Here is a 21,384-nt window from a genome sequence, read left to right as displayed (position 1 = left end):
AGTCCAATGTTCCTGTCCTGTTTGATAGTGATGTGTATGGGATTGAAAGGCGTTGAGATGACGCACATGGAGTGGATGCATGCAGATGGCAAAGGAGTTGGTGTGTTAGTGCTGTAAAAACACGTTTTGTGGTCATGAGATGTGTCTGATGTGTGAAGTCCACTGCTGTTGCTGTGATGCCATGCTACATGACTTTCTCCTTCTGTCTGTGTCACCCATGTAGGTCAGCGCCCATCAGAAGAAGGGGATCTGGCGTGCCATCGTCAAGCAAATGCAGACCCTGGGGGTCTATGCCCAGTGGAGCACCCACTGCAGAAAGCGGTGCGAGGACCTGAGGTGCTGGGCCCATAAGACCGTAAGACCGCTGAGGCCCAGCTAGGGACATCCTCCCAACGAGGGAGGGGTGCCCGTTGGACCCTGTCCCCCTAGTGGCCCGCATTTTGGCAGTGGCATACCCTGAGGTGGATGGGCACTTGAGAGCAGCACAGCAGCCACAAGGAGGTAAGTACACATTCACACTTTGCTAATGGTAGACGTTTATGGGTTTGGGTAGCCTTCTTGTAGGAAGATATAGTGTAGATCATTGGTAGTTGCACATCGGCTATGGGTATGAGCCACCCTGGCAGGATTTGTATCGATTATGTGTGCCAATACGATGCAGACAGCAACTCATGAGGGGACATGTATGAGGTTGTCTGGACACATTTCACATCTTGTGAGTGACCAGCTTCTTCCACCTGTATCAGTATACCTGAGGTGTCAGGGCATTGCCATCAGTAATAGTCTGCCACTATGACAAAGGTAATTTATGAGTTCTCAATCAGCTGCGTCAAATTGTAGGTGTAGATGGCTGCAGGGGCCAAGATATTACTGGCCACATTGTTAATGGATTTGTTGGCATGCTACCTTGCCATGCAGGAATCGGTTGTGTAAGGAGTACAGGGTATGTCTATGTAAATGACCATGGTAGTGTGCCAAGTACTGTGCTACTGTGCATTGTATGACCTTTCATCAAATCAAAGAGTGCCAATGTTCCCACATTAGTAGGTTTTGACTGCATAGCGTTTGTTTCCCCTATGATTTCCCACAGTTGTGGATGTCAATGTAAAGGCATGCAATGCCATGGCATACCAGCAGAATGTGAGGTTTTTACTCTGTGTGAACGATGGTTAGGTATTGACCCATTGCACCCTTTCTTTCTCTCCAACCCTCCCTCCCTCTCCTCCTCTGTCTTTGTGTGCATCAGCATCATCAGGTGAAGGGGAAGGGGCACCGGCGAGTGGGGAAGCTGCAGCCCACAGGACCCAGGAGGCTGAGACCAGGGGAGTCGAGGGGACCAGTGGGACAGAAGGCGAGGGGAGTGCCACGTGTAGACCAGATCTACAACATCCTCTTTAGATTCCTCCTCCTACTGATGCTTCCTGGTGGTGGGGGACCCATCTGGGACCAGCCAAGCACCACCCTCGTCCACCACCCCCCTTACTAGCACTGCCTTCCCTGTAGATCCCCGCCCAGTTGCCAGTCCCCGCTCACCCAGGTGGGTGGGCATCTCCTTCGCCGCAGGCACCTCTGCCCCTGCTCCAGTCAGTCCTGCTGCCCTCAGTGAGGAGGCTACTGACCTCCTGAGGTCCATCTCTGTCGGCCAGTCAACCACAGTGATTGCCATCCAGAGACTGAACAGACAAATGCCTACCTGGAAGTCATTCATGGTGCCCTGTCTGCCCTGCAGAGATCCTTTCAGGCTCTGGCCTTCTCCTTGACGGCAGCCAGTGTCCCTTCGTCTTCGCCCCCTCTAGCTACCTGTGCACAATCACACATCCCTCTCGCCACACCCATCTAGAGCACACAGTCAGACCACTATTCATCCACCTCAGCAGACACGGTTCGCAAAGACAAACACAGGCACCACAAGTCACACCACCACCATGCACACAGACAACAGACACATGCAGACACAACAACATCAACTCCCTACACAGAGTCCCCCACTACCTCCTCCCTCACAGACACTACACCACTCAAACCTGCTATCACCACATCAACACACCAAAATCGAGCCACAAGTCCCCTCATGCCCACCGTCACCACAATAGCAGACCCCCATACATCCACCCTATACACCACATGCGCACTCACCACGACTACCAACAACCCCACATGCAGCACATCCACCTTGCCTGCAGAAACCACCCCAACAGACACTCACACATCCACCCTGTCATCTCCCTGCATCCCCTTCCCCCTTCTCCCAGTACACCCACCCAACAGACAACCAGAACACACATGGCATCTACCCACGCACCAGCACCCAAGGCACATACAAGTACACACCTCTCAACCACTCCCTCTCCCTCCACTCCCAAACGTTTTTGTCATGACCGCCCTTGTGTCCCTAAAAAAAGATTCCACTATGAGTTTTCCCTGTTGCCTCCCACTGACCCAGTCCTTGTTTCCCCCAAACGCCCTGATACCCTCCCGAAACCCAGTACTTCCACCTCCCAGTCCTCCGATGGCCCCCCTGATACTGCCCATGCCCCTCCCCCGCAAAGACTTCGACCTCCACAAAAAGTCACCCCTCCCAAATCCAAAACCAAGGGCCCTCCCCAAATGCTAAGAATAAGGGCAACCCCCCTTTTCCTAACCCAAGCCAAAGGACCCCCCCTCCCAAACCCAAGCCCCTAGCTCGGGCCCCCCATCACCCCTGAAGTGCCTGCCTGCCCCATTGATGCCCCTGCCATGTGGAGGCCACTTTGCAGTAAGGAGCGAAGTTGAGCCCAGGGACATTGCCTGTGTGCCGGGGGCACTATAAACAATTGGACTGGCCAGTAGGCCCATGTTGTACATAGTTTTTTGGACATCATATTATATATATTTATTATATCTGAACTGGTGAAAAGTTGGTGTCGAGCGTTACAAACTTGTCCTGCCTTTCCTTCCACATGTATGTGTTCTATATGTACGATTTGGTTTGAATGTGATGTGTATGTGTAGCAGCATGCGTTGTGTGGGTTAGTTGTGTTATGGACTTGTGATGTGTTGGTGTTGTGTGGCATTGTGTGGTAGTGGTGTGTGTGTTGTGATGCATCTGTGATGTACTTTGTGTGTTGGGTGGACGTAGCCTGTGATCTGACACGTTGTTTGGCAGTGTTTTTGTTTATATTGGCTGTGTGCTGTTTTTACGTGTTGCTGCTAGTATGTGTGTTTCCTGTGGAGGTGTTCGGTGTGCCTCTCTGCCAATGCGCTTGTGTGGTTATGATGGTGTTGTTGTTGTGTGACTTGGTGGTGTTGTGTGTGGATATGTTTGACAGTGGCGGTGGTATGTGCGTGTGGTGTGTGTATGGCACATGTATGTTGGCCATGGTGTGTGTTGTTTGTGTGTGAGTATGTAGATGTGTTTGTGTGTTGGTACGGGTGTATGTTTGCATGTGTGTGGCCGTGGCCAGCCGTGCCGGGGTTGGGTGTTGTGTGTGGGTGTGTACTAATCACCTTCCCTCCAGTGTTTGATAGGTGGGTGTACATACGGTGGTTGTCTTCGTCGCTGGTTTTGGAGTTGTATGGCCAGCAGGAGTGAGACCGCCTGGAAATCCTGGAAGTGTGCAACCTTGCAATATGGTCAGCCGAAACATGGTCTCCGCCGGCTTGGAGATTCCTGCCGCTGGCCACGGTGGTCCGTCCGCACAGGCGGTACTGGGGGTGTATTGGCTGTGTTCTGTTGAAAACACCACTATGCTCATAATATGGTGGTCTGCTCTTCTGGGCCGCTGGCGGTGCGACCGCCCTCACCACGTGGAAGTACTAGGACCGCCAAACCCATAATGACCACCTTGGTCTTTGGTGTTTAACCTTCAAAATTGAGTTTTGCTTGTGTTGCAATAGTCTTTCTTTGGAGGTGTGTTTGGGCGAGTCTAGAGTTAATGAAAAGCACATTGAGTGTTGAAGTTAGTGGGTTATGGGAGGATACTTTGGCAAGGACAAGGACCGCTACCCAATTGAGAAGAAAAGACTCCTGTTTGTGTACCAGACACCAGGAAACATTCAAGGCCTTCCAGATGTTCGATTTGTGGGATAAGAATTTGAGGGAAGTCACCAATTTAAACTCTGCTAGGAAGATGGATAACTACTGGCATAGATGATGTGGCTTTCTGAAAGGTTCTGCAGATTTAATTGGTATTCACCTTGTTAGATGAAGGCAGATATCCTTGAGACTTGAAGGGGTATAGACCTCGCTACTCTTTAGTCCCTTGTATGGTTTTATGCTATGCAACAGCTCTCTATATGAACGTCTACTGAAGTTTCTGTCATGCTGACACTTTCCTATCTTCCCTGAGACTTAATTAGGATACTTTAATTTAACTTAGGATATTTATATTAATTTAGGTTCTCCAATCATTAGACAGGAAGACCAAAATTAATATATATATCATAAGATTCTATTTCTCATCCATTGTATTGCCTCAACTGAAATTCTTGTGTGCCTTATGTGCATACGATTTAACTTCATTTGGGGTCACATGTAGTAAACTCCGAGATTGCGACTCGGAAATTTGCAGCCCGTTTACTTAAAGGAAAACGAGTTGCAAAATGAAAAGAATACCGAAACCATTTGGTTTCATTTTTTCAGAGTAGGCAGTGGTCCATAGGACCACTGCCTGCTCTGAAAAAATATTTTTGTCGACATTCACAAAGGGGTCCCATGGGGGACCCCTTCCCTTTTGCGAATGAGTTACCACCAGTGTGACACTGGTGGTAACTGCAAGTTGCTGTGCGACCGCATTCGCGGTCACAAAGCAATTCTGAATTGCGATGCGAGTCGCAAATAGGAAGGGAACACCCCTTCCTATTTGCGAGTCGCATTCCCAAATTACTCGCAATTTGGGAATGAGCATCGTGTTAGGCTGTTTGCATGGCGCAAACTGCGATTTTCGCAGTTTGCACCGTGCAAACGGCTACCTACATCTGGCCCTTGATGCTTTACCTCACCTTTAGTGATTTTGTACTAATATTTCATACTATTGAGATTCATTTACATCAGTTTGGCTTTTAATTTGTAATAAACTGTTGAATGTTATTTTCCGCCTCCTGGATGTTAATGTGTGAGCAATTAGATTACACTGTCAGTTGAATCGATGGGTTGATTTCAGCTCTCCTTCACCTCACAAGCATCATAGAAAGGTCCAGCAGAAGAAATAAAATAAGAGCATAGGCTAGAGTTTCATCAATTATATTGAAACTGCATCACACTATCAGTTCTTGTGTCTATTACCTTCACAGATAAGAAACAGTTGGCTTAAGCAAAATGTATCATTTTTCCAATAAGAGATATTAATTATGCCTCACTGTTGTGTAGTACTACTGTTCATTTGCCACTGATGTGCCAAGGTGTTGCAGAAGTGTTTGGAGAATAGGAAAGAAAAACTTATTTTTGTCATTATAGGAGAGAATTATAAATTGATAATGTTATATTTGCGGGGGACACTAGTGGAAGAATAGTATGAACCAGAACACTGATTAATATTCATATTTGAATATTGTTGCCAATTTAACACTTCCCTTATTTGACCTAAAAACATGACCATGCGGTTTAGTTGGTCTCGATCTTATTTAGTTAATGCCTTTATTATTTATCATCTTATTTTAATGTCTGTGCCCAAAACTAACCATAAACAAAACTAAACCATTTGAACTGTCATATTTATTCTGTTTTGTACAATACAGTAAAAATTATCAATTTAAAAAAACTTTATAGTATCAGCATTTTTTAACAGTGACAATATTCTTCAGAATTTATCTTCCTAGATTTCCACTGCTTCCACGGGGTATTTTACATAACAGTATTTCTTATCAACTCCTAAGCCTTCCTCAAACCTCTGACAAATAATATTTGTACAAGCTGCATGACCTTTTCTATTACCAAGAAACATGGGAGTTGTTTCACAGTGGGTAGCCTAAGAATTCCAACAGACAATCAGTCTCTTTCTGGTCTAAATCTGGATTTTCTTGTCCTTGTATGTCAGCAAGAAACTATCTCTTGTGAAAGAAAACAGACACTCAAGAAAGCTCATGGAAGTATAACAGGTTTAATGAAAAATAGCTAGCAGCAAATGTATCCTAAGTGCCATTTGCAGTGTCAACGGACTAGGGCTTTGCCGCCTGACCTATTGGAGTACAGAATACTAAAATCAGTACATGTACATTTATACTGTACATTTATACATTTTCTTCAGTGCAGCAAGCAGTAGAACAGATGATTAAACCAAAACTCATGATAAACACTAACAAGCAGGTACCTAGCTCTTCTTGTGGGAACAATGTAATAAGACCTTGGGAAGAAGATACTGTGGGTTATAGCAGAAAGCTGACAACTCTGAATCAGCATTTCTTGCTTGGCTATGCCAGCTACCAAATGAGCCTAAGCTTATTTGAACAGCCAGGTTAAATGTGTAAGGTACAACATTGAAATACAAAATGGCTGTACATTTAAAAAGTGTGTTCATGTGCAACAATGCAAAAGCTTTGCTAGTACTTTAAATAAATATAAACAATGTAATGCTTTATTATATAGATAAAAAATTTGCTCTCACGCCTCTAGCTCTTAGAATAGCTTTTAGATCTAGCGATCGATTCAAGGTAAATCTGGATAGATACAACATAGTCCATCTCTATTTCTGATCTGACAAATGATCTCCTTCAGTCTACAAGTCTACAAAGTCTCTTCATCTGAAAGGAATGAAGCATTATGCGACCTACTGATAGGCAGTTGCTGCATGGAAGCATGCTGGCTTTACAGGAAGGAGATTGTGCTGAGGATGCTTCATGGTTGTCAGTTGGTCACTGATGTAGCAGAAATATTTGGTATTGTTCCTCTTGTCACAGAGATCATCTTTATGTGACAGTTTATGCATTATATTAGTCAAAGTACTAATTTAGTTGTAAAGTGGTGCACTGAAAGCCTTATTAATGTGCAGTCACTCTATCTGAGCTGATAAAACCTATGTGGTATCACGTCAAAATCTCATGTTTAGCAAATTAATTCATCATTATATTATATTTTACAGTGAAAACTAATAGGTTGCATTAAAATTACATTTAATTTAACAAGGGAGACATTTTAAACTCGTGCAATAGTGGAGAAAATGTAGTTCCTCGCCATATTATCAGAAATGCATTGACAGAATTATTTTGTTTGAAAACTACTGTAACATGAACACTAATTGAAGTTTATCTAATGTTGAAAGTATACTTTGAGTGCTAAATTTGTTTTATTACTTTGATTTAATGTGTGGTTTATAATTTATTTCCATTAGCCTAAGTGAGGCCTGTTCGGCCCTATGTTCGTGACTGTGTAGAAAATGTCTAGGTATCCTACTAACGTGATTCTTTCTTCCAGATGTTGTTCTCATTAAAATGCTATCTTGGTAATAGCTGTCCGTTGTCTTACACATAGTGAACCTGGGAAGTTGTCCTTGAGTACAGTACATTCAGAAACTGTGAAGTGATTTTTATACAGTTGTTGCAAATCCACATGGAAGAGTACAGATGGACACTGTACCCATGACAAACCTGAGAATCTCCATCAATGTTACAGGCTGAGTCACATGGTCATTTTCTATTGGATGTTACACCTTCAACATCATGTGGAACAATGGATGGATGAGTCATCTTGCCCTATAAACTTTAATATGCCGTTCCCCAGTGTTCCTTGTGTGGCCACATAGGTCACACTGTGGTAATGAACATTGATTTGTTGTAAATTCTAATGAATTCTCACCCCACCCTTATGCTGGGTCCAAAGATTTATTGACCTCGTCAGGCACTGATTCCTGTGAAGGAAGAAATTAATTACACCACTTCACTTCAGAGGTGAGAAGTTGTGAAAGGTAGTGATTACCTCTGAACTGTAATAACCCTAGCTAGAGCAAAGGGATTAATCCACAAGCTTAGACTGCACTGCTGAAACCTTTTATGGAATTATGAAAACATTATAAAAGTTATTTAGAAGCGTAAATAATTATTGTAGTAAAGGTCCCCTACATTGCTCTGGAAAGCATGTGCCTCTGTTTCAAATTCAAGTCAAATTCGAAGTCAAAACAAGTGAGAAAGGACACAATAAACTTGTTCTTATAAATAATGATGTCCAAGCCACCAAGATTTTATTTTGGACGATCAAATCAAATAAGTTTAAAAAAATTATCAGATTTGTACGACACTTTACTCACAGATCCTCAAGCCTATCATTACCTTTTTCCTTAGCTTCCAAATCCACCAAGAAATATCTAACAAGTGTATTGTGTTCTCAGCTGTGGAATAGTTTCCCTCACTTCCTTCTTCCCGCAGACCATCTTGGAACCAAGCTTTCAGGTTCTTTCTTTTCTAAAAAAAAACAACTAAATATGCTGTTCCTTTGCCCTTTCAGCCTGTCCTGTCAGTAGCAAGAATGAGAGAAGGCTCCTCCTTGGGAATCTGATCTGTAAGGATTAGCAGAATGACTGACACCTGTAATACTCCTTTAAAGTCATCAATGCCTCCAATCACTTGGACGCAGTCAATAGTTGACCTCCTTATACCGAAATGAATGCTAAAATTTCAATTGTAGTGGACTATTACCCTATCTTATTCTCTGTCCCGGTTTTGGAGGTATACAGCTTGCTCCTTTAAAACTTCTCAATAAAATGTTGGATAAATCCTAGTTACACATTTATTTGAAAAATAAAATCAGCTCTGTCCAGGCAGGCCTCAGAGATGTTGCAAATGTAATGAGTGACAATGCAATAAGATTGAATACCAGCAAAACAGAGGAGTTATGAGTTGGCAGTCCGTGTGGCAGCCCACATGGCCTCTGGTCTAGTGAATTGTGACCTTCAAACATGGGTCCAGCTCCTGTTCCTCTTACCCTTGTGCGCAAATTACAATTTATTTTTGAAAGCTGGCCTTTTACTAAGTCTCCGGTTTGCAAGCTTTCCCTAGCTTTTTCCTCTGCTTAAATATTTGTGGGAACATTTTCCAGGTTCTCCCTGTCAATTGCTGTAAAACAGCAATTAAAAAAGTTGTTGTGACGATTCTCTTTAGTTGAGCCTGCACAATTATATAATTTCTAAAATGCGCCTTTACGATTTGTCCATGCCCCCTCTTACAAAAAGTGCTTCTCTGTCTACTTTTTCAAACTGTTCTGGTCTCCTGACTCCAAGGAGTGATTTTCATTTTGCTATGTATTTGCTACTGTGACTTTTCTAGACTAGACGCTATTTCTTGTGTTATCAGATCATCATGCTCCGTACTTATTGCGGTACTGGGTATTTTTCCTATTTCGCTGCTAACATCTAAATCTGAGTCTCCTCCTATTCTCAGACGTTTTCCAAATACAACCACGTTATGCAAGCAGCTGGAGACATGGCTGGTCACATCCCCCAAATCCCTGTGAAATCTCATGTCTACTGTCAATTCAGTTTTAGTGCCAGGATGCACTTTGGGATCTCTTCGTGCTTGACTAACCTACTTAAACTTATTCATTTATTCAGTAGGATGTTCTCAAACTAGCAGCTTCGTCTTCAAACACATGTCCTAACAAACTAAACATATGTCTTTCCCAGATGGTCTCCGTTCTGTTCTTCTACTGCTCTACAAACATTAAAAGCATGACCTAGTACTTCGCTTTAATACTAGGCAGTTAACCCAAGGTGGTGGATGTCACTGAGAAGGCGTTGTCCCAGTATTTGGCAACAAAGTGTCTCACTTCTAAAATTGGAAATCATCCCAAAAATTACATTTTGTGTCTCACCAGATGGTCCACTGTGGTGGCACTCCAATGGAAATGATCTTTGCGGCAAGCAGGTGACATGAGGTGGGTTAAACTATATAATGGTATAGAAACAATTCAACGCAAAAGAGAAGGGGAGTGCCCATAGGTCAGGAGAAGCCCAGTCATGTTCCCGGCCTGTAGAGCACCCAGAAGAGCCGACATGCACCAAAGCGTACTGTCGCCGACCAAAGAAAAGGCAGAAATAGACGTATTACTGGAGTACACTGGAACACCCTGCTCATTCACTGGTCAGCACAGCATAAAGAGGTGTTACAGAGTAGGTGTGATACTGTCATAACTGGAGGTAGCTACAGTATCAGTCTGTGTCAGTGACTGGTTTTAGTTATTGTGTTTGAAGCAAATCCACCAAAGGTTGCATCTAAAATGTGACCAAGCCCTTTGTTTGGCAGCCTGAAAAAAGACACTTTGGAACAAAACTTTACAGCATGATGAGTATGGGGGAGAGAGTGCCTCTACTTGTTGACCAGGAGAAAAAGTTTCGCCTTCCAAAGCTTTTAGTTTTACAGCGTGCACCGCAAGAGTTTGACAATGACATGCGTTCGGCTTACCAACAGTAAAAGAACTAATGTTATTTTTTCCTTTAGCATTGCCACTCTGGCCTTTGTCTGCAGTGTAGTTTTACTACTTCCTTTGCTTCCTTTTCCGATGCTTTGGGTACCTTTCAAATGGGAGTAATCAATAGCCACAAACTTCACATTACTATATGGCTTGAGTCTGATTTATAAGTCTCCATCCAATGTCTGTACTATAAAAATAAAGTTTATCCTGCAGTTTCATGTGGGCATGTTCCAAAATAGTTCTGTTTGAAACAGCAATTTATTTACAATGGATAACACCCCACGCATATAAGATCCAGCTTGTGCTTGTGCCTTATCTGTTTGGTTTATATAGCACAAACCAAGCCAAAAGGCAACGCTGCACCATACAAGGGCAAAGGCACAATGACAGTGTATTATGAGGGGTAGCTGGCTTGTGGACTTTTACTGCATCATTACGTAGATTTCTTTAGAGACGTATGTTTTCACCTCATCTTTAAAATTCGAGCAAGGATGGAGCAGTCCTGATGCATACAGGGTTGTCGTTCCAGATCCTACGTACCTAGAGAAAGAAGTCATGTTATGTTGTTTTTATTTACTTGTAGTTTTCTCCAGTCTGATTGTTCCCTGGCTCCAGGTGTGTCGAGACACACACTATGTGTATCCTGTAAAGAAGATCTTTAGGAAAGGATAACCTTAAGTAGATTCTATTGATTACATTATGTGCTGGTATGGTTGAATTAGTTACAAGCAGTGTTTGAGGTGTTGTATTCTGGAGCAGAAGGGATTTTCAAATATGGTTATATGTTTATTGGTGTATTGGTGAATTTTGGTTTTGTTATCTGTGAGTAGAGCCCCATGGTGCTTCATGTCGAGGGTGAAGATAATGGTGGAAAAGATGAAACACTCTGGAGCTCCGTTTGATCACTGATGTTCATGGGTAAAGGCTTCCATTAATAGACTATTCTCTGTCCAGAGTGTTCGTCAGGGACCAGTACACCAGTAATAGAGTAATTATTCCCATATTGCAGAAATTGGACAGGTTCTACTGTTCATTACTTGGCATGAGCTCTAGTATTCTATCATTATTAAATGGGAATATTTCTAGCATTCATAACATTACCAATTAGAAATAGTTTTGTTGGAATAAAAACAAGTTTTTATCTTAATCATTATTGATCAGCATTTTTATATTATTTTTCTCCAAAGGATAATGAAATACCAGAACTCCGGTCAGGACAGAGAGCAGCGCTGCATCCACCCTCAAGACCTCCAAGAATACCTCCACGTAATCCTACCAGGTAAAGCCTCTTTACAAAGACTTGGTGCACAGCATCAGTAGAACATGCACACCAGTAATGATTATAAAGATCTTACTTTTCTATCTGAACTTACTGTATAAATGTTACCCATTTATTTAAATATATTACATATCCCTACTTCACTGTGGGTTTAAACAGTAATGTTCCCTGCATGGTAAATGAATTTATATAGCCCTGCCCTGAGTGACTTGGCTGCACGTGAAACTGGTACCCTGACTTTTTGCAGGTCCAGCTAACCTGCTAATATAGTGTGTGCCTTTCCATGGAGATTCCAAGGTCAAAAAACTGTTCAGTGACATGGAGGATGCACAAAGTGTGCCACATTACTACAGTCCATGTCCCGGGTTGTTGACATGAAATGGTGATGGCAGCATACAGCTTATTGTGGATTAATAGTAATGAACATACCTGTTTCTAGTTCAGAAGGGGAGTGGTGCCTACTGGAACACTCCTGTAATGTTCTTCTTATATTCAACACCCAGACCCTTGTGCTACCATCCAGTATTCATGTCCAGTGCAATATTGCAAGGTCTGGGTGGTAGCAAGATTGTGTTATGGCAACAGTATGATTGCAGGGACCAGCAGGATCTATTTGGATTGCCCTTGGTTTGACATTGCAAAAAATGGAGGATGGGATATTGACTACACAAACAATGAAATTGTATTACCTTCATTCCTGGAGATGAAGGGAGGAGCCCTAGCCACTAAAATGTGGGAGGAAAGAGCCACGGCTACCCTTAGAAATTCTGTTAGTACCTTTTACCAGGAGATTGCGTATTAGTTCTTCCTGAGCTCTGCCATTTGGTTAATAGTAGGGGTGTAGGGTGCAGTTGAGTCAGAAAATTATGTTGTAAACAATGAGAATGTTTCTAGGCAGGGCCTGCCCTTTTGTCTTTCTCTAATTGTTGCTTCAGGAAGGTTGATGACAGCCAGGTGCAGACTCCTCACACATCTTTGTGCCCTTGCTTTGGTACTTCGGCTTGGAGCCAGTATCATCACTACCTGCTGAGAAAGCCACCAACCTGGACAGTTGCTGTGTCTGCACTGTCCCCAGAAAATTAAATTATAACAAAAAATGACCCCACCTGTTTCCTGGACTTTAGACAATGGATTAGCATCCCTTATTTGAAAAATGAGTATGAAGGTAGGACCAAGCAATCCTACTTCGTTCCAGTCCAGGCTCTTCTTGACTAAAGGGAGAGTGTTTTGGGCTGCTATGATCCATCTGACAACTGGTCTCCTAAACATGAGGGACATGACCTTAGGTTCTTGCAGATTGCTCAAGAGATATGAGTCTACATAGAGCGTAGAAGCCTTCAGACCTGCTCAATGAGAAATAAATAGTTCCTGGCCCTGCAGGAAGAGAGACTAGTAAAGAGGAGAAGCCCAGTCATGTTCCCAGCTTGTACAGCACCCATAATATCCGACCTGTACCAACAGCGTCCAGCCACTGACCCAAGCTGTGAGGACTTACCTGTTCTCCCTTTGTAGTTCATGTGGTGAACTGCATGAAACATTGTCAATCCAAGAGCAAAAGTATGTAATCCAATATCATTGCAGCATGCTCAGAGGGACCTGTTCTGCTGAAGACAACCCACCCCCAAGCAACAGTCTGCAATTTTTGAAGGTAAGCAACTGCTGTCAAGGCCTGCCTTGTTCCTAGCACCAAGATCCTAGAGATGAGAATGCTTCCCGTGATCCAGTGCCCAATGAAAAGTGCACCACTAATTTCCACACCAAGCAGTATCCTAACAAAAAGTTATATGAGGCCTAAAACTAAATAGTTAGGTCTTGATTCACAAATGTAAACTTACAGTTTTGTGTAAGTATAAATTTTTTTTGGTATTCACAAACTATGAGGTAATATTAAGTTTGCGACCACAGAGACTCTTTTTATGTGCAGAGTTCTCCGCCCAAACTGCAGAGTCTCCCCAATCGTAAACGTATTAACTCATCATTTTGTGAATGCCAAAAAAGTGTAAGTTTACCCTTGTAAATCAGGGCCCCAGAGACTAATTGAGATCTTGGGGGAATCAGTCCTGCCGTTGTCTTTTCATCTAATAATCCGTCTGCTGACGAGGCTGTTTGTCGCGTCAACGGCACCATAGGCAAACGTGGATGGCAGTGGAGCCAGGGAGAGTTTTGCCACCAGGCCAATCAAGATGTGCCTTCCCCCTGACGTAACGGTGGCGGCTAAACCGCCACACATGAGTTGGCGGAATCAAAGGCATTTAGCATCGAAATTGACCTTTTTTCTACTTTTCACTTCCCTTGCCATTAAGTATCCAATCGTGTAAGTTCTACCTTCGCTCAGCTACTGGACCACGATGAAACTCAACCCTGCTTTTGCCAGAACTAAAGGTAAGTGACTGTTTTACCTGTTACCATTGGAATTATATGTTTACATTAGCTCTGGACTTGTGCACTTTTAAAAAATACTTGCAAGCAGTAGTAAAATAATGCTCCAGGCATATATGAGTAATGTGGCAGTTTAAGTAATTTAAAGCAACACACCTGCATATTTTATTTACATTCACCAATTTGGTCCAAGTTACCTTCATGCTAATGGGCACCTACACAAAAATTGACATAAATCAAAAAATCTAAATGTGTCCATACAGGTGTGTTTTCCGTAAACTACGAAATCAGAAACATATGCATTACACATTATTTGAACTGGATAAATCTAATAATACGTAGTAATTGCATTACACAATGCATCAAGTGGGTTTACAAGAAATATACATTAAATGTCACCCCTGAACTTTAAAAAAATTGTATATGCATCAATGTCACGATTACCCTTGTCTAGGTCATTTTCTGTTATTCATTAAATATCATGTAACTCAAAAGTGTTTTTAATGTATAATGCATGTGTGTTTATCATCAACACTTAGCATTTGTAAATAAACCCACATGCATTCACAAGTTATACAAGTTACAAAAATACAAACATGTTTAATTCTGGCTTAAGCTCCATTATCATGATGAATGCTTGCACCAAAATTAACATGTTCATTTTAAATGTTTATCACTAATGTATGCACTATACGAATATGTCACAAATAAAACCTGTTTTGGTCACTGTCATCAATGAAATTAAGTTCATGTTACTCACATTTGCATAAATAACATTGTCATTGATCAATTACTTTTAAAAATAATGTCAGGACAGACTTTGTGAAAAGAAATTATATTTATTAACAAATGATATACTTCTCTCATAATCAGATTTTAAAGAAATGTCCATAACATAGTTAGAATTGCACAAGCTGGGTTTCTGGCCCAGAACTTCCCTTTTAATGACACTGACAAGAGACAACCTCCTAGGTAAGGGGCATCTCTTGGGCAGAGCAGGCCCCACAGTGATCCTTCTTGGGAGGGGTGGATTCTGGTTGCTTAGGGTTCAGGGACAAGTAGGCAGTAAAAGCGGGTAGAGGAGAGAGGTAGAAGGGGTGGGAGAGGATTGGGTTTGGGAGGTAGAGTGAGCTGGAGAGGGTATTGTGTTTGCCTGTTATGCAAGTGCATGTGGGTCTGGTGTATGTGGTGTATGTTTTGGTGTGTGTTTCTTTGAAAGTGTGTGGTGTTCAGGTGAGTGTGTGCACTTGCGTTTGGTGGGTGCTGGTTTGTGTGCTTTTCTGTGAGTGTGTTTTCGATGAATGTGCTGTTGATGTGGCAGGTGTGGTTGTGGTGCGTGTGTCTATTTGTGTTGCAGATGCATGTGTGGCTGGTTTATGTCTGGATGTGTGTGCTTTTGTAGGTGTTTTGTGTTCAGGTAATTATGAGTGTATGGGTTTGGGGTGTTGCTTGGCATGTAGGTGTGTGTGTGACTGTGTATGTTTGTTTGTGTGATGTTGACGTGGATGTTGTGGTGCTTGTGGGTGTCTGGTGGCTGCAGATGTGGTGGTGCTTGTGGGGCAGGATGCTGTGTGTGTGGTGGTTGTGGCTGTGGGTTTGCTGGTGGTGGTGTGGTGGTTGCAGTGCCTGTCGGTGTAGTGCCAGTAGTATGTGTGTATTTTGGATAGGTGTATGTTTGTGTTTCTTGGTATGTTTGGGTATGCTGCTTTTGTCCGTTGAAGTTTGTGTGTGCAAAGAAGTGAGTGTGCTTGGGATTGGGGTGGAAGTTTGGATTTGGGATGATGAAGGGACTGGAGAGGGGCCCCAGATTGGGCCTGTTGGGAGGCTGCGGTCAATGCAGAGGCTATTTTTGCTAGTGATCTCTGCATGCCAGACATTGAACTATGAATGGCATGCAGGAAAGCAACCATCTGTTGCATTTGGGAACTAAGCCCCTAGATGCCATTCACGATCACTGTCTGGCTTACAGGGATGCTGTGTAAGAGGTCAATACCCTCTTAACAGAGCGCAGCCTTGGGGAACAGAGGCGGGGGGAGGTACCTGTGACAAAGGAAACCCCAGCCCTTTTAAGGAGCATGTTTGAGCAACTGGTGGGGGGGAAAACAAAAGGGAGGGTGGAGATGGGAATCTGGGTGGCGGACAAGGATGCAGATGGAACAGGTCCTGTAGCGCCCACCACCACTAGGGACTAGTTGCTTGTGGAGGCCTCCAAAGAAGATTTGAGCTGGTGGCCTATGTGCCAATCCTCTCACCCTCCATGCCACTGTGTCCGTCTGTGTCCAATGTTTTTTCCACCCGACACACAGTTGCCAGCTGCTTCCCCACCTTTGTGGCCACTGTCTCCTTCACCTGCTCATTAAGATGCTGAAAAGACAAATACAACATTTGTATTATATCTGTGCAGATCAAAATGATCACAAGGTTATTTAACAAAACATTTCCTATTTTTATTTTTTCACCTGCTTCAAGGCTATAACACTTAGGTATACTTTACTATTACCCCATGTATGCAGGGAACATATTATGTACCCATTTGCTCACAGTTTTGAAACTGACCTTCATTAGTCCCATTTCATTTTAGATAATTTCTCTTAAACACTTACATTTTCTCATTGAATTGTTTAACCCCTCTGAATAGTACAGATTGGTTGTTTTGAATAGTGAACTCATGTCACAAAAATAAATATCTAACAAGAAACCTTTGTATCATGTACATTGTCCACCTGCAGAAGTCCCCTTCAATACGTCCTTTGCTTCAACATTGATTTATCATCTGGGCATAGCAAAGGACACACAAATGTTGTTTTAGGTATGTGTCACTCTGTCACATTCCTGTCTGTTTCAATTAAACATGTTTGCCTATTAAATTCATGTTTGTTTAAACAGACTGGCTTACATGCACATTTGCAAATGAGTAAAGCATCATGCCTCTCTGCAACTGACAACATGAATTGACTTTCATTTGCAGTCAAAAAGTATTTATTAAATATTTTTGCTAAGAAATGTTGCCATTGTGCTCATGTTCCTAGACATTTTGGATCACATTTCAATATTGTTTGGTCACTATACCAACTCACTAATGTGAAATCTGGAACATTCACTGCATCATAAGTGCATTGTATGCTGTCACCTGTAATAGGGCCAACATAACCTCCTCACAATTGTGATGGAGCATCACACCTGGCAGAAACATCAATTGTGGTCTGCGTTCCATATTGCCTTTTTCTGATGGGCGTTGACCTGTATGGCTATGAAAAAAGAAAGAAAAATGTTTTGTGAGGTCTTGTTTGTTTCTATTGCTGTAACAATTTTGTAAATCTATCACAAGCATTTCTAAAAATTTAGTACAGATCATTATCTAAACATTATTATATCCTAGGAAACACTAATTCTTTGTGACCCTCATCACTTTTCATGTTTTCATTGTAGAAATCCAGGCCACAAACATCATCTTGGCCAAGGGTCTGAAACATTTCTTGTAGTGAGAGTTATTTCTGATCAGTACAAATCATTGTGAGCGTCTGATGGCCAAACAACGTGCACATTGTTAGCACACACCCCCACACCCAGCTTTATTGGCTTAATGCCTAATGTTTTCAGAACCAGATACAATGGTTAGAACCTCATACTATGACTAAGGGCAGCACGGAAGGGCTGCCATGTGTGTTAGTGAGAGTATAGTTTTTAGTGATGTATGAACATTTGTGTGTAGGAATGTGACATATTTGTATGGGTGACTGAAAGCCTGTGTCATATGTACTTGCAGCACAGGACATACTGTGAGAAAGTAGCCTCTTTCTAGCCTTGTTACCCCCACTTTTGGCCTGTTTGTGAGTGTATGTCAGGGTGTTTTCACTGTCTCACTGGGATCCTGCTAGCCAGGGCCCAGTGCTCATAGTGAAAACCCTATGTTTTCAGTATGTTTGTTATGTGTCACTGGGACCCTGCTAGTCAGGACCCCAGTGCTCATAAGGTTGTGGCCTATATGTATGTGTTCCCTGTGTGGTGCCTAACTGTCTCACTGAGGCTCTGCTAACCAGAACCTCAGTGGTTATGCTCTCTCATTACTTTCAGATTGTCACTAACAGGCTAGTGACCAATTTTACCAATTTATATTGGCTTACTGGTACACCCTCATAATTCCCTAGTATATGGTACTGAGGTACCCAGGGTATTGGGGTTCCAGGAGATCCCATGGGCTGCAGCATTTCTTTTGCCACCCATAGGGAGCTCTGACAATTCTTACACAGGCCTGCCACTGCAGCCTGAGTGAAATAACGTCCACGTTATTTCACAGCCATTTTACACTGCACTTAAGTAACTTATAAGTCACCTATATGTCTAACCTTTACCTGGTAAAGGTTAGGTGCAAAGTTACTTAGTGTGGGGGCACCCTGGCACTAGCCAAGGTGCCCCCACATTGTTCAGGGCCAATTCCCCGGACTTTGTGAGTGCGGGGACACCATTACACGCGTGCACTACATATAGGTCACTACCTATATGTAGCTTCACAATGGTAACTCCGAATATGGCCATGTAACATGTCTATGATCATGGAATTGCCCCCTCTATGCCATCCTGGAATAGTTGGCACAATCCCATGATCCCAGTGGTCTGTAGCACAGACCCTGGTACTGCCAAACTGCCTTTCCCGGGGTTTCACTGCAGCTGCTGCCAACCCCTCAGACAGGTTTCTGCCCTCCTGGGGTCCAGCCAGGCTTGGCCCAGGATGGCAGAACAAAGGACTTCCTCTGAGAGAGGGTGTTACACCCTCTCCCTTTGGAAAATGGTGTGAAGACAGAGGAGGAGTAGCCTCCCCCAACCTCTGGAAATGCTTTCATGGGCACACATGGTGCCCATTTCTGCATAAGCCAGTCTACACCGGTTCAGGGACCCCTTAGCCCTGCTCTGGCGCGAAACTGGACAAAGGAAAGGGGAGTGACCACTCCCCTGACCTGCACCTCCCCTGGGAGGTGCCCAGAGCTCCTCCAGTGTGCTCCAGACCTCTGCCATCTTGGAAACAGAGGTGCTGCTGGCACACTGGACTGCTCTGAGTGACCAGTGCCAGCAGGTGACGTCAGAGACTCCTTCTGATAGGCTCCTTCAGGTGTTGCTAGCCTATCCTCTCTTCTAAGTAGCCAAACCCTCTTTTCTGGCTATTTAGGGTCTCTGTCTCTGGGGATTCCTTAGATAACGAATGCAAGAGCTCATCCGAGTTCCTCTGCATCTCTCTCTTCACCTTCTGCCAAGGAATCGACTGCTGACCGCGCTGGAAGCCTGCAAAACTGCAACAAAGTAGCGAAGACGACTACTGCAACTCTGTAATGCTGATCCTGCCGCCTTCTCGACTGTTTTCCTGGTGGTGCATGCTGTGGGAGTAGCCTGCCTCCTCTCTGCACTAGAAGCTCCGAAGAAATCTCCCGTGGGTCGACGGAATCGTCCCCCTGCAACCGCAGGCACCAAAGAACTGCATCACCGGTACCCTGGGTCTCCTCTCAGCACGACGAGCGAGGTCCCTTGAATCCAGCAACTCTGTCCAAGTGACTCCCACAGTCCAGTGACTCTTCAGTCCAAGTTTGGTAGAGGTAAGTCCTTGCCTCCCCACGCCAGACTGCATTGCTGGGAACCGCAACTTTTGCAGCTACTCCGCCTCTGTGCACTTCCGGCGGAAATCCTTTGTGCACAGTCCAGCCTGGGTCCACGGCACTCTAACCTGCATTGCACGACCTCCTAAGTTGTCCTCCGGCGACGTGGGACTCCTTTGTGCGACTTCGGGTGAGCATCGTTTCACGCATCTTCGTAGTGCCTGTTCTGGCACTTCGGCGGGTGCTGCCTGCTGCTGAGAGGGCTCCTTGTCTTGCTCGACGCCCCCTCTGTCCCCAGACGCAATTGGCGACATCCTGGTCCCTCCTGGGCCACAGCAGCATCCAAAAACCGTAACCGCACGATTTGCAGCTAGCAAGGCTTGTTGGCGGTCTTTCTTCAGGAGAACACTTCTGCACGACTCTCCACGGCGTGGGGGATCCATCCTCCAAAGGGGAAGTTCCTAGCCCTTGTCGTTCCTGCAGAATCTTCAGCTTCTACTGTCCAGTAGCAGCTTCTTTGCACCCACAGCTGGCATTTCCTGGGCATCTGCCCATCTCCGACTTGCTTGTGACTTTTGGACTTGGTCCCCTTGTTCCACAGGTACCCTCGACTGGAAATCCATCGTTGTTGCATTGCTGATTTGTGTCTTTCCTGCAGAATTCCCCTATCACGACTTCTATGTCCTTTGGGGAACTTTAGTGCACTTTGCACTCACTTTTCAGGGTCTTGGGGTGGGCTATTTTTCTAACCCTTACTATTTTCTAATAGTCCCAGCGACCCTCTACAAGGTCACATAGGTTTGGGGTCCATTCGTGGTTCGCATTCCACTTTTGGAGTATATGGTTTGTGTTGCCCCTATCCCTATGTGTCCCCATTGCATCCTATTGTAACTATACATTGTTTGCACTGTTTTCTAATACTATTACTGCATATTTTGGTATTGTGTACATATATCTTGTGTATATTTGCTATCCTCATACTGAGGGTACTCACTGAGATACTTTTGGCATAAAGCACCTTTATTTTTAGTATATCTGTGTATTGTGTTTTCTTATGATATTGTGCATATGACACTAGTGGTACTGTAGGAGCTTCACTTGTCTCCTAGTTCAGCCTAAGCTGCTCTGCTAAGCTACCATTATCTATCAGCCTATGCTGCTAGACACCCTATACACTAATAAGGGATAACTGGGCCTGGTGCAAGGTGCAAGTACCCCTTGGTACTCACTACAAGCCAGTCCAGCCTCCTACATTGGTTGTGCAGCGGTGGGATAAGTGCTTTGAGACTACTTACCACTTTTGTCATTGTACTTTTCATAAGAGAAAAATATACAAAACAAGTTCAGTGTATGTACACCTAACCAAAAAGTTTTGCATTTCTTTTCTCACCTCTTTTCTAAAGTGCTGAAAAGTACCTCTAAACTTTCTAAAAAGTTCTTAAAAGTTTAAAAAGTTTTTTTCTGTCTTTCTAAAAGTTCTGAAAACTTTTTTCTCTTTTTCTATCACTTAAACTCTCTCTAAAAATGTCTGGCACAGGCCAAAATGTTGATCTGTCCAAACTTGCATATGATCACCTTAGCTGGAAAGGAGCAAGGAGTCTCTGCATAGAGAGAGGTTTGAGTGTAGGGAAGAATCCTTCTTTGGAATTATTGCTTAACATGCTTAGAGAACAAGATAAGGCCAAAAGGGCCCCATCTGTTGAAAAAGTAGCTAATGGTTCCCAATCTGATCCAGGCACTCCCCTAGGAAAAGATTCAGGAAAGAA

At 43.6% G+C, this 21,384-nt stretch overlaps 1 protein-coding gene across 3 annotated transcripts in view; it reads left to right on the top strand.

Annotated features, from left to right (window-relative positions):
* Window positions 1-21,384, top strand: part of PIK3AP1 (phosphoinositide-3-kinase adaptor protein 1) — a 1,392,564-nt gene that overhangs the window by 1,300,668 nt on the left and 70,512 nt on the right. For all 3 annotated transcript variants that reach the window (XM_069240444.1, XM_069240442.1, XM_069240443.1), the window contains one exon: window positions 11,563-11,654. In XM_069240444.1, coding sequence (XP_069096545.1) covers window positions 11,563-11,654 — 92 coding nt within the window. The remainder of the gene's footprint in view (window positions 1-11,562; window positions 11,655-21,384) is intronic.

The sequence above is a fragment of the Pleurodeles waltl genome, chromosome 6 (genome assembly GCF_031143425.1).
Source record: "Pleurodeles waltl isolate 20211129_DDA chromosome 6, aPleWal1.hap1.20221129, whole genome shotgun sequence".
Classification (NCBI taxonomy): domain Eukaryota; kingdom Metazoa; phylum Chordata; class Amphibia; order Caudata; family Salamandridae; genus Pleurodeles; species Pleurodeles waltl.
The sequence above is the reverse complement of the archived record's forward strand: the minus strand, read 5'-3'. Positions and strand labels throughout refer to the sequence as shown.